This window comes from Ictalurus furcatus, chromosome 10 (assembly GCF_023375685.1).
Source record: "Ictalurus furcatus strain D&B chromosome 10, Billie_1.0, whole genome shotgun sequence".
NCBI classification, from domain to species: domain Eukaryota; kingdom Metazoa; phylum Chordata; class Actinopteri; order Siluriformes; family Ictaluridae; genus Ictalurus; species Ictalurus furcatus.
Window position 1 is genome coordinate 30,123,508 of NC_071264.1, and position 12,500 is coordinate 30,136,007.

General features: G+C 40.8%; 1 protein-coding gene across 1 annotated transcript in view; it reads left to right on the forward strand.

The window, feature by feature from the left end:
• Nucleotides 1–12,500, forward strand: part of plekha7b (pleckstrin homology domain containing, family A member 7b) — a 144,245-nt gene that overhangs the window by 97,021 nt on the left and 34,724 nt on the right. Inside the window, exons 10-14 of the mRNA XM_053634731.1 lie at nt 1–12; nt 2,724–3,234; nt 6,319–6,402; nt 8,233–8,340; nt 9,782–9,835. The exon at nt 1–12 is cut by the window's left edge and continues 396 nt beyond it. Coding sequence (XP_053490706.1) covers nt 1–12; nt 2,724–3,234; nt 6,319–6,402; nt 8,233–8,340; nt 9,782–9,835 — 769 coding nt within the window. The remainder of the gene's footprint in view (nt 13–2,723; nt 3,235–6,318; nt 6,403–8,232; nt 8,341–9,781; nt 9,836–12,500) is intronic.

Below are 12,500 nucleotides of genomic sequence, written 5' to 3' on the forward strand. Positions count from 1 at the left end.
AGAGCCTAAAAGGTCAGTTCATACACTGAGAGGTTTGGGGTTTTTTTTTTTTTTAACCAAAAGTGCTCCCTCTACTGGTGGCAAACAACAACAACAGCAAATCGTATGAATGTGTCTTAAACATGAGCTCTTTCTTTCATGAGCTCTTTCTTATACTCATCATTATTATTATTCATGAAAAGGCGTTACTTTGCATCTATAAACTGTTAAAGGAATGCGCTATTAATACTGCTTATAACGCATTATATCACCACTGTATCCTCTCATAGCGCACTACACAGAGTGAGGCTTGGTGATGTGACGTGTTATGATATAACAGTGCGTATAATGCTTCATGGTATAGGTTTATAATGCAGAATAAAGATTTTCATGCAGGATTATAACAGTGTGTATAACGCCTTACGAATGCTTTATAACATCATATAAGTGTGTTCATAGAAAGTGTTACCAAAAATCTAATCTAACAGATAGATAGATACATAGATACATATATAGATAGATACATAGATAGATACATGGATATATAGATAAATACATAGATAGATAGATAAATACATAGAGAGATAGATAGATAGATAGATACATACATAGATAGATAGATAGATAGATAGATAGATAGGTGGATAGATAGATGGATAGATCGATAGGTGGATAGGTAGATAGATAGATAGATAGGTGGATAGATAGATAGATAGATAGATACATATATAGATAAATAGATAGATAGATAGATAAATACATAGATAAATACATAGATAGGTAGATAGATAGATGGATAGATAGATGGATGGATGGATAGATAGATGGATAGATAGATGGATAGATAGGTGGATAGATAGATGGATAGATCGGTAGGTGGATAGATGGATGGATAGATAGGTGGATAGATAGATGGATAGATGGATGGATAGATAGATAGGTGGATAGATAGATGGATAGATGGATAGATAGGTGGATAGATAGATGGATAGATCGATAGGTGGATAGGTAGATAGATAGATAGATAGGTGGATAGATCGATAGGTGGATAGATAGATGGATGGATAGATAGATAGGTGGATAGATAGATAGGTGGATAGATAGATGGATAGATGGATGGATAGATAGATAGGTGGATAGATAGATGGATAGATCAATAGGTGGATAGGTAGATAGATAGATAGATAGGTGGATAGATAGATGGATGGATAGATAGATGGATAGATAGATGGATGGATAGATAGGTGGATAGGTAGATAGATAGATAGGTGGATAGATAGATGGATGGATAGATAGATAGGTGGATAGATAGATAGGTGGATAGATAGATGGATAGATGGATGGATAGATAGATAGGTGGATAGATAGGTGGATAGATAGATGGATAGATCAATAGGTGGATAGGTAGATAGATAGATAGATAGGTGGATAGATAGATGGATGGATAGATAGATGGATAGATAGATGGATGGATAGATAGGTGGATAGGTAGATAGATAGATAGGTGGATAGATAGATGGATGGATAGATAGATAGGTGGATAGATAGATGGATAGATCAATAGGTGGATAGGTAGATAGATAGATAGATAGGTGGATAGATAGATGGATGGATAGATAGATGGATGGATAGATAGATGGATAGATAGATGGATGGATAGATAGGTGGATAGGTAGATAGATAGATAGGTGGATAGATAGATGGATAGATAGATAGGTGGATAGATACATAGGTGGATAGATAGATAGATGGATAGATAGATAGGTGGATAGATAGATGGATGGATAGATAGATAGGTGGATAGATAGATAGATGGATAGATAGATAGGTGGATAGATAGATAGATGGATAGATAGATAGGTGGATAGATAGATGGATAGATAGATAGATGGATAGATAGATAGGTGGATAGATAGATGGATAGATAGATAGGTGGATAGATAGATAGATGGATAGATAGATAGGTGGATAGATAGATAGGTGGATAGATAGATGGATAGATAGATAGATAGATGGATAGATAGATAGATGGATAGATAGATAGGTGGATAGATAGATGGATAGATAGATAGGTGGATAGATACATAGGTGGATAGATAGATAGATGGATAGATAGATGGATAGATAGATAGATGGATAGATAGATGGATAGATAGATGGATGGATGGATAGATAGATTGTTTCCAAGCACTTTCATATATTACTGAATAAACCCTTCACCTGTAGTCAGCTGTTTACTCTGAAAGTAAATGAAATAAAACGAGCTCTTTCACAACATAAACATTCTTTTCTTCATTTTTTATTGATTATTTCTTTATTTTTAGAGTTGATGTACTTTTAGCAAATTCTTTCAGCAATGTAGAAACACACGCCAGTTTCACCGTTAAGAAAAAAATCTCCTTTGCTTTGATCTTACCTTTTAGATTATCCTTCCATTTTGTTTTTGTCTTCTTCGACCTCTTCTTCTGATTGGTAGATTCAAAAGGAAAACATATTCCTGTTGTTTTTTTTAAAAGGAAATTTCCACAAACGTTTGCACGGCAGTGCACGTTGTATTGTAATGCATCGTCTCTCTAACGGAAAGTACCCGGGATTTAACGGAGCGTCATTTAAAAGCTGCTTTCATCTTTATGTCTCATTAAAAAGGCAAACGATTTGAATAAAATCCAGTTTAAAGCATTTATTTTTTTGTTTTTGTTTGCTAACAAAAAACACTTCATTTCATGATGTGTCTCTCCTTCCAGCCATCCCGTCTCGGAGTACACTCTCCCCAGACGTACTCCTCCCCTCCAACCCAAGCTGGTCATGACCGAGTCGTACCAGTCTCTCCCGAAAAGCTCTCGTCGTCCGTCCGCCAGCTCGCCCCCGGTGACCCGCGACATACCCAGCGACTACAAGTACGCCCACGACCGTCTCAGCCACTTCTGCATGTCCACAGACGAACGTATGGCTGCTAAAGAGGGCATGGTGTGGCAGCTGTATGAGTGGCAGCAGAGGCAGCGTTTCCGCCACGGAGGTCCTGTGGTTCCGCCCGTCTTCACCACACCCGACTACGTGGACGCCGCCTCCTTCAGGATGATGCTGGAGGTCCCGCGCTCGGTATCTGTCCCCCCTTCTCCGTGCGAGGTACCCCCCTCCAAACTGGTGTCGCCCCGCAGACCTCACACCCCCGCTGACAGAGTGACGGTGCGACCCATAGACGAAATATCGAGCATGGACGTGGTCCGCTCCGCTTCACCGAGGGCTGTTTCCAAGGTAAGACGTGAGGGATTTCTCATTTCAGATTCAGACCGCCATCTTGTTCAAAACGCGCTCTTATACTACACCGAACATGTGTGTGTGTGTGTGTGTGTGTGTGTGCTGCTCCAAACACTTATCTGTATCTGTATTCGGGATAAAAGCAGAAGTGGGTGTGGTCTAGGAATTTTTTCCTTCAAAGAATTATAACAACACGTAGCAGAGCGATCATTCAGCTCCTAAAATTGTACCGTTCCTCACCCTCAGCTCCATCGCTCGACTTCATCACCACTAACGTGACTGAGTAAGATAACGGGACTTCCTTTCAAACAGCCGAGTCGTTCCCAGATCAAGGAACTGATTACAGTTGACAGCAACAACCATCCAATAATACCACAGTTGATCAGATTTATCACACACACACGCACACACACACACACACGCACGCACACACAATGGAACAGACAAGTTCATGTCCTTTAAATGATTATTTGTTAGAGAGGCCCAACAGACAGATCCACAACTCAAAGCAGATTTCTGTTCTATATTTCAGGCCAGTTTGTACAGAAGCTCGTGTACAGTACGGGTTTTATTTTTGCTCGGTAAGGCGGCGTTTGACGTCATAGTCGTATCACGTTAACGTCTCGAGTCTCGACAAAATGCAAACCTCCACTCGCACAAGAATAGAAAGAACATGAATAGTGCTTTTATTTTTTGTATCAGGATCTGTTTTAAAAAAACAAAACAAATGTGTTCGTATTCGGTTAGTGTGTATACAGGTTGTAGATCTGTGATCAAACACACACACACACACACACACACACACACACATCGTCACTGTGTCACTCTCACTCCCAGCTCAGCATAAATTAACCTGAGTGTGAACTTACTAATCACACATCCTCAACACACACACACACACACACACACACACACACACACACACTACTGCTGTAAAACAGAGACAGGAAGACGAGCGCACGCTGTAACACTGAACCGTCAACCTGCGTATCGGGTTTGGGTCGTAACGAACTATAATGTATACAATAAATTTAAATCATTTACATTGTCTGTACTTTTCTCTTTCTTTAATCAACGTAAACACATTTTTTTAAAAAAAACAACATCACGGCAACGCTAATATAAATGCGTGGTGTTGTTTTTTTTAAAAAAATGTGTTCACGTTGATTTTTTTTGTATCGCTTTGTCTTCGATCCTGATACGAATGCTCAATACCGACACTGCTGTAAGGGGAGGAACAGTTTAAGAACGATAATGTGCTGCGTCTGAGTTTACTGCAAAAAAAAAAAAAAAAAAAAAAAAAAAAAAGGAAGATTTTGACATCAGATCCCACTGCGTTTAAAAATGAACAGTTATAACCAAACAAACAAACAAACGAATGAATAAATCTCTACATACAGGATGTTACTAGGTGCTTACACGTGTTAATAATCTCGTGTGGATCTAATGAGTGCTACTCGTTCTATCGTAGTATGTAATTAGTAGTAATTACTGTAGTCAGTACAGTAAATAAGCATTTTAAACATTTTTACGTATTGGCAAGAATTAATTACGGTATTAATAAAAAGTTCAGGTTTTATTCATCCTGTTATTAAGTTTTAATTACTTTAAAGACTTATTATGGTAAACAGTATAATGAGTATTATCTTAAAATGTGTATAACCCTTACGCCTATTCATTAGCTGATATTATTATGTTTTAATTATGTTTTAAATAGTAATCATTATTTTCTGATCATTGCTTTATTACCAAATCTTAAATGATGAAGCTGTGATATTTTAATAACAGGATTTTTGTTGTTGTTGTCGTTGTTGCTAATTAGGCAGTCAAACGTTCAGGTTCAAGAATTGAAAGAATTTATTTATTTATTTATTTATTTATTTATTTAAATCAGAGCTGCGCTTTGTTTTTGTGACTGCAGTATTTTTCCCCCCAGTTTCATATCTTCGTGGAGCATTTTTTCCTTCATTCAGCTCCACGGAGGATTGTTGAAAAGTTTGTTCTTAAACTGATAGAATTTCGCCGAGGGCTTTTTTTTTTTTTTTTGCTGGCTGTAAACCACTCGGTCTCAGCGCAAGCTGCTTTCCTCCATCTGAGCGTCTGTTTATATTAAATCATTTTTAAAAAGTACTATGCAGCAAAAATCCGAGCTCTGGGAGCCGCAGCGGAAATCTGCACGACTTCAACTGCTGTTAGCAAACAAATGTTATTTTAAGAGGAGATAATTTATGTGTAATTAACGAAATCAGTCGTCGTTTGTGGGTCGACTCAGATGTGTGACGGGTGGAGAGATTGTGTGTGATAAGCAAAAATGTCAAGTTCACAAAAACCCCATGGAATTAAAAATAACGCGCACGCCGTAAACAGACAGAACAGATTTTTTTTTTTTCCATGTAAAAAGCAGAAAAATCGCGACATGATAAACTATCGCACAAACACACAGCCCTCGTCTCCTACGGCGTACGGGGGGAGAACCGATACACCACTGAGAAGAACGGAAATAACAAGCAGAGTGAATGTGTTAAAAGAACTTAAAAATAAAGGCGACAAATCGGTGGCACGGTAAAGTATTTAAAGTGTAAAAGTCCCGAGCTTTTCGGCCAAATATATAAAGGCAGAAAAACGGTCACAGAAATATGAAACAAAAACACAAAAATGTGGCACGATAAATGATTTTTTTTAGAGTGTACGTTTTGTTTCTGAAGATATACAAACTGAGGAAAAATAAGAAAATTCAAATCAAAATCCCATAGAAATGGTTTTTAAAAAGGCGCACACCCTTTTCACGAAGATACAGATACAGACAGAAAATAATATCAAATAAAAACGCCCCCCCCCCCAAAATAAATCAAATGTGGCATGTTAAATGATTAAAAAGTATACCCACATTTATAGCGAAAATCTTTTACAAAATTATACAAAAAAAAAAACAAAAACAAAAAAAATATATATATATAGTTTGTAAAAAAAAAAAGTCAAATTTAAAACCAGAAATCTCCCGTGGCTGTTGAATAATACACTTTTGTGTAGTGATTTATTCGTAATGATTCTTTGTTGGTTTTTGTGCTTTAATCCTCACAGCCAGTACAAATAGACAGAAGATCGATGCCAACGATGGGTTACATCACACACACCGTCAGTGCGCCGAGCTTACACGGAAAAACGGTGCGTCAACGTAACTGTCATGTCTTTGGGGGTTTTTTTTGGGGGGGTGGGGGGGGTATATACAGATGGTTGTGGGTTAATTAAGAGGTGGTGTATGATGTGGGTGTATGAGGTGGTGTATGATGTGGTGTATGAGGTGGTGTATGAGGTGGTGTATGAGGTGGTGTATGAGATGGTGTATGAGATGGTGTATGAGGTGGTGTATGAGGTGGTGTATGAGATGGTGTATGAGGTGGTGTATGAGGTGGTGTATGAGATGGTGTATGAGGTGGTGTATGAGATGGTGTATGAGGTGGTGTATGAGGTGGTGTATGAGCTGGTCTATGAGGTGGTGTATGAGGTGGTGTATGAGATGGTGTATGATGTGGTGTATGAGGTGGTGTATGAGGTGGTGTATGAGGTGGTGTATGAGATGGTGTATGAGATGGTGTATGAGGTGGTGTATGAGGTGGTGTATGAGCTGGTCTATGAGGTGGTGTATGAGGTGGTGTATGAGATGGTGTATGATGTGGTGTATGAGGTGGTGTATGAGGTGGTGTATGAGGTGGTGTATGAGATGGTGTATGAGGTGGTGTATGAGGTGGTGTATGAGATGGTGTATGAGGTGGTGTATGAGGTGGTGTATGAGATGGTGTATGAGGTGGTGTATGAGATGGTGTATGAGGTGGTGTATGAGGTGGTGTATGAGCTGGTCTATGAGGTGGTGTATGAGGTGGTGTATGAGATGGTGTATGATGTGGTGTATGAGATGGTGCATGAGGTGGTCTATGAGGTTGTGTATAGTAATAATAATAATAATAATAACCTTTATTTTATATAGCGCCTTTAAAAGCAGCTTCTCAAAGCCCTGAAGTATGAGGTGGTGTATGAGGTGGTGTATGAGGTGGTGTATGAAGTGGTTTATAAGCTGGTCTGTGCGGTGGTGTATGAGGGGGTCTGTGATGCGCTGTATGATGTGGTCTATGGAGTGGTGTATGGGGTGGTCGGTTAGGTGGTGCATGAGGTAGTGTATGTGGTGGTCTGTGAGGTGGTCTATGATGTGGTGTATAATGTGATCTATGGGGTGGTGTATGAGGTGGTCTGTGAAGTGGTGTGTGAGTTGGTCTGTGAGGTGGTCTGTGATGTGGTGTATGAGGTGGTCTTTGAGGTGGTGTATGAGGTCTGTGAGGTGGTCTTTGAGGTGGTGTATGAGGTGGTCTGTGATGTGGTGTGTGAGTTGGTGTTTGAGGTGGTGTATGATGTGGTCTATGAGGTGGTCTGTGAGGTGGTACATGAAGTAGTGCATGATGTGGTCTGTGAGGTGGTGTATGAGGTGGTGTATGAGATGGTCTATTAGATGGTGTATGAGGTGATCTGTGAGGTGGTGTATGAGTTGGTCTGTGAGGTGGTGTATGAAGTGGTGTATGAGGTGGTCTGTGAGGTGTTCTATGAGGTGGTGCATGAGGTGGTGCATGAGGTGATGCATGAGGTGGTGTACGAGGTGGTCTATGATGCGGTCTATGACGTGGTGTATGAGATGGTGTATTAGGTGGTGTACGATGTGGTCTATGATGTGGTGCATGAGCTGGTCTATGAGGTGCTGTATGAGGTGCTGTATGAGCTGGTCTATGAGGTGCTGTATGAGCTGGTCTATGAGGTGCTGTATGAGGTGGTGCATGAGCTGGTCTATGAGGTGCTGTATGAGGTGGTGCATGAGCTGGTCTATGATGTGGTGCATGAGGTGGTGTATTAGGTGGCGTATAAAATCAGGAAGTTCAGCTCCTGATTTCGTTCCCTCTGACCTCGGGGTCACGTCCTGAATCCACTTTCTTTCCTTATACCGCTCTGCAGCCGGAGGAGCTGACCCTGCTCCTTGTCCAGCTCAGGAGACACCAGGCCAAGATGGCCGACGCGTTCGCACACCTCCACAACGACGGCCTCTCAGGTCCCAGCCTGCAGGTTAGAGGGTCTGAGTTCACGAGGGTCAGAAGATCCTTAAACCACTTCAGACCCTGTTGCATCGTGGCTCGTTTTCTTTAATACCCCAAATCCCCTTTTCCCTCTCTCTCTGTGCCCTCGTGTGCTCGCCTGTGCTCTGTGGGTCGTGATGTCATGGCCGTGATGTGATGGTGATAGCAGTAGCTGGCATGGATGGAGAACGAGCCACGGCTTGGACTGCTGTCAAAAATTCAGTGCATTTAGCATTATTTAAAAAAAAAAAAAAAAGAGTCCCCCCACCTTCTTGTTCTTCTTCCTTATTATTATTATTATTATTATTATTATTATTATTTTATGGAACTTTCAGAATGATGTCATGCACAGTGGTTGTTTTCAAGCATGTCGCTCGTATAACGTGCCTGCATTCACAAAGTTACACAGTGTTAAACAGGTTTGCATTTATGGTTTAAGAAATTTAACTTAAAAAACAAAACAAAACAAACAAAAACAACTAATAACTAATTAATTCAACATGCTTTAGAGAATAAAATAAAAAATCTTTGGGGAAAATATATATCTCTGATATCACCTGAATGCCTGTTTCGGTTTTAACTAGAACTCTCTGTACATTAATGTTGAACACGTGTGCTGTATTCTACACGAACCAGAACTCACGAGTTGCAAAAGCTTATCGTTACACGATCGAGAAAACGAATGTTCTGTACCTTTGAGATAAGATCAAGAAGATGCAGAAAACATCAGTGTTCGATTTCTCAGAGGTTCCATCTTTATCACACGAACAAACAACACGTACGTAATCCGTGCATAAGTTTGCAACCCCCTCCTATCCTCTCAAGTTACATGTATATAATATGATTAGAAATAATTCTAATAACTATAATAATTATAATCCTGCCTTCTTTAGTGGATCATGAACAAACCGTTTGCTTCATGCTTCGTCGGGACATTAATATATTCGTTTTTAAACGTTTATATTCTGGTCAAATAAACCTATGCTGTCCCTTTTTTTTTTTCTTTTCAAAAACCCTGGGGGGTGCAAACTTTTGCACACAGCTGTATTATAACGTGCAGTGTTCTACAGGTGATTACTTTGTCGGTGGATAAACAGAGTAAAGAGTAAATTCCCAGAAGGACGATATAGGAATGCAGATATTTATAAGAGGACAGTCAGGATTCATTTCAAACCAAAAACTAAAAAAAAAAAAAAACCTTCCAAAAACACTTTTCTTTCTTACGTCTGGTTTCAGTTGCTAACTAAATTATTTCATACGGTTCAAATTAGTAAAAAAAAAAAAAAAATCCAAAGGAAAAAATGTAATAAGTTGAGATTGATGGAGATGTGTAAGTGTCAGTGTAGCGGGTAGGGTATTATTTTTATTTATTTATTTATTTATTTTTACAACTTCCTGTCATGTGACCTGTCTCGTTTCCTTACTTAAAGGCAGATGATACGTACATGCAGCTGAAGAAGGACCTGGAGTATCTTGACCTGAAGGTGACATTCTTTATTTCCCACTTTCTTCTTTGCCTGTTCTCCTTCTGAGTTCACTTTCGCCGGTTTTCAGTGCTCGATTAACATTAATGCTGTTATTGTTATTAAAGGATCATGAAACCTCCCTCTTTCAGCTCAAGTCTACCTCTCAATGGGGAGTGGGCGTGGCAGGGAAAGGCAGGGGAGGAAGCGTTATTAGACACACACCTCATTTGAAGGGACGGAAAAGTCCTCGGGACCGAGTACCGCATCATCGTGTAGACGCAAACTGCTTTCATGAGCAAGTCCGAAGTCCACCTTTCTCCAGCTCTCATCGCTCTCCCGAATAAACACACTGGAACTCTCACACCACTGAAACGAACACCTGCGCCCCATCTGTGCCTCTTTCAGCTACTACATCTGTCGTGAATAATTAAGAGACCGCGTCTTCTCATAGGATAAGAACACGCAGGGACATGAATAATTATGAGACACCGACACGTCATCGAAGCACTCTAGTACACCGCCACGTGTGATAGGACGATATTTTAAACCCTGAAAGACGAAAACAGCGGGAAAAAAGCTCAAAATTAACCTGTTTTCTCCTGCAATTAAACGGTAATATAAATGGCGCACTTATATAGCGCTTTTATCCAAAGCGCTTTACACTGTGTCTCATTCACCCATTCACACACACACACACACACACCAGTGGTAGCAGAGCTGCCATGCAAGGCGCTAACTTGCCATCGCGAGCAATTTGGGGTTCAGCGTCTTGCCCGAGGACACTTCGGCACGTGGAGTCACGCGGGCCGGGAATCGAACCGCCAACCCTACGATTAGTGGACGACCCGCTCTACCACCTGATCCACAGCCGCCCCAATTAAAATTAACGGATGCTAAGATTGCCTCTTAAGATGTGCGACACGACGAAATGTAGTTTAGTGTTTCGTGACGCTTTAAGGTCTTAAAGAACGCATTACTATTGTGAATTTCCTGTCAGGTAGCGGAGCTGGTACCGAGCCCAGATAAGCATGCGGCAAAAGAAAAGTTCATGTATAAATAAAAGGATAAATATTGAGCTTTAAGTGTAAATGTATGCCGGGAGCCGAGGAGAGTAATGTTCTCGGTGCCGCACAGCTCGTCTCTGCGCTCTTGTCCAGTGGAATTGAAGGTCAGAAGCGCTGAAAAGCTCCGCTCGAATGAATTCTTCTGGTTTTTTTCCCCTCTCCCTTTTTTTCTTAATGCTTTTAAACGCTTGTAAAGCCTTTGCTCTTAATTGTCTTTGAATCCGTTTTTTAGATTGAAAAAATAAAATAAATAAAAAATTCTCTTTCTTTCTCGTCTCTTCATTTCTGCCAGCATATTCGGTCCCACTTCTTCTCGACTGTGAAAACGCTCCCTGTCTTCAAATCAAGATGTCAAATAATTGTCATTTTTTCACCTGCAAAAATCTTAAACAGTCGCATATTTGCTACGCGCCGAGCGTCAGCCGTCATTGTTATCGCTGGCGTTAAAAAAATAAAAGACCCTTTTTCTAGTCCCTCAAATTCTTGGGCGCATACTTTGGAAATACTTTAACTCGTGATTATCGGTTCGACCTACACCTCTGACAAACGCGTATTCTTTGAGGAACATAGCTTGGAGAGTTTTTTTTTTTTTTTTTTTGATCCGCGCGACCTCATCTTTCATCGTTGTTTCAGATGAACGAGAAAAATGTATTCAATGGAAGCACTCGTCCGTTTGCTGCACAGTATTCTTAGAGAACTCCTCTCGGTGCCGTGCGTCTGGTTTGAATATTGGGATGTACAGGTTATTAGTTCAGCAGGTTTTTCAATCAAATGGGATTTCAAGTGAGGCCGAAATCCAGCCGTTAAAGGAGCCGACGGCGACACGGTGAAGTTTAGGAAGAACAGATACAAATAAAAATACCTGTCCTTAAAAAATGTCATTTTTTTACATTAAAATTTTTTTCTTAAGCGTACATCGACGTTTAGCTTTGATTGTTGCGTCATGTAAGGCTTAAAACACTCCGTGCCATGCTGTTATAGTAAACTAATCAACGACCGGGTGCGTAGGGGTGTTGAAGCAGAGTTACCGTGAAGACCCCAATGCACGTGCTTTATTCCTCTTATACCACAGCGCTTTATCCGATGATTACAATTTATGATGATGATGATGGAGAGAGGATGGAGAGATGATGGAAAGAGGATGGAGAGGGGATGGAGAGATGATGGAGAGGGGATAGAGAGAGGATGGAGAGAGGATGGAGAGAGAATGGAAAGAGGATGGAGAGATGATGGAGAGGGGATGGAGAGATGATGGAGAGAGGATGGAGAGATGATGGAGAGAGGATGGAGAGGGGATGGAGAGATGATGGAGAGGGGATAGAGAGAGGATGGAGAGGGGATGGAGAGATGATGGAGAGAGGATGGAGAGATGATGGAGAGAGGATGGAGAGATGATGGAGAGAGGATGGAGAGATGATGGAGAGATGATGGAGAGAGGATGGAGAGATGATGGAGAGATGATGGAGAGAGGATGGAGAGATGATGGAGAGGGGATGGAGAGAGGATGGAGAGATGATGGAGAGAGAATGGAAAGAGGATGGAGAGATGATGGAGAGAAAATGGAAAGAGGATGGAGAGAGGATGGAGAGAGGATGGAGAGGGGATGGAGAGAGGATGGA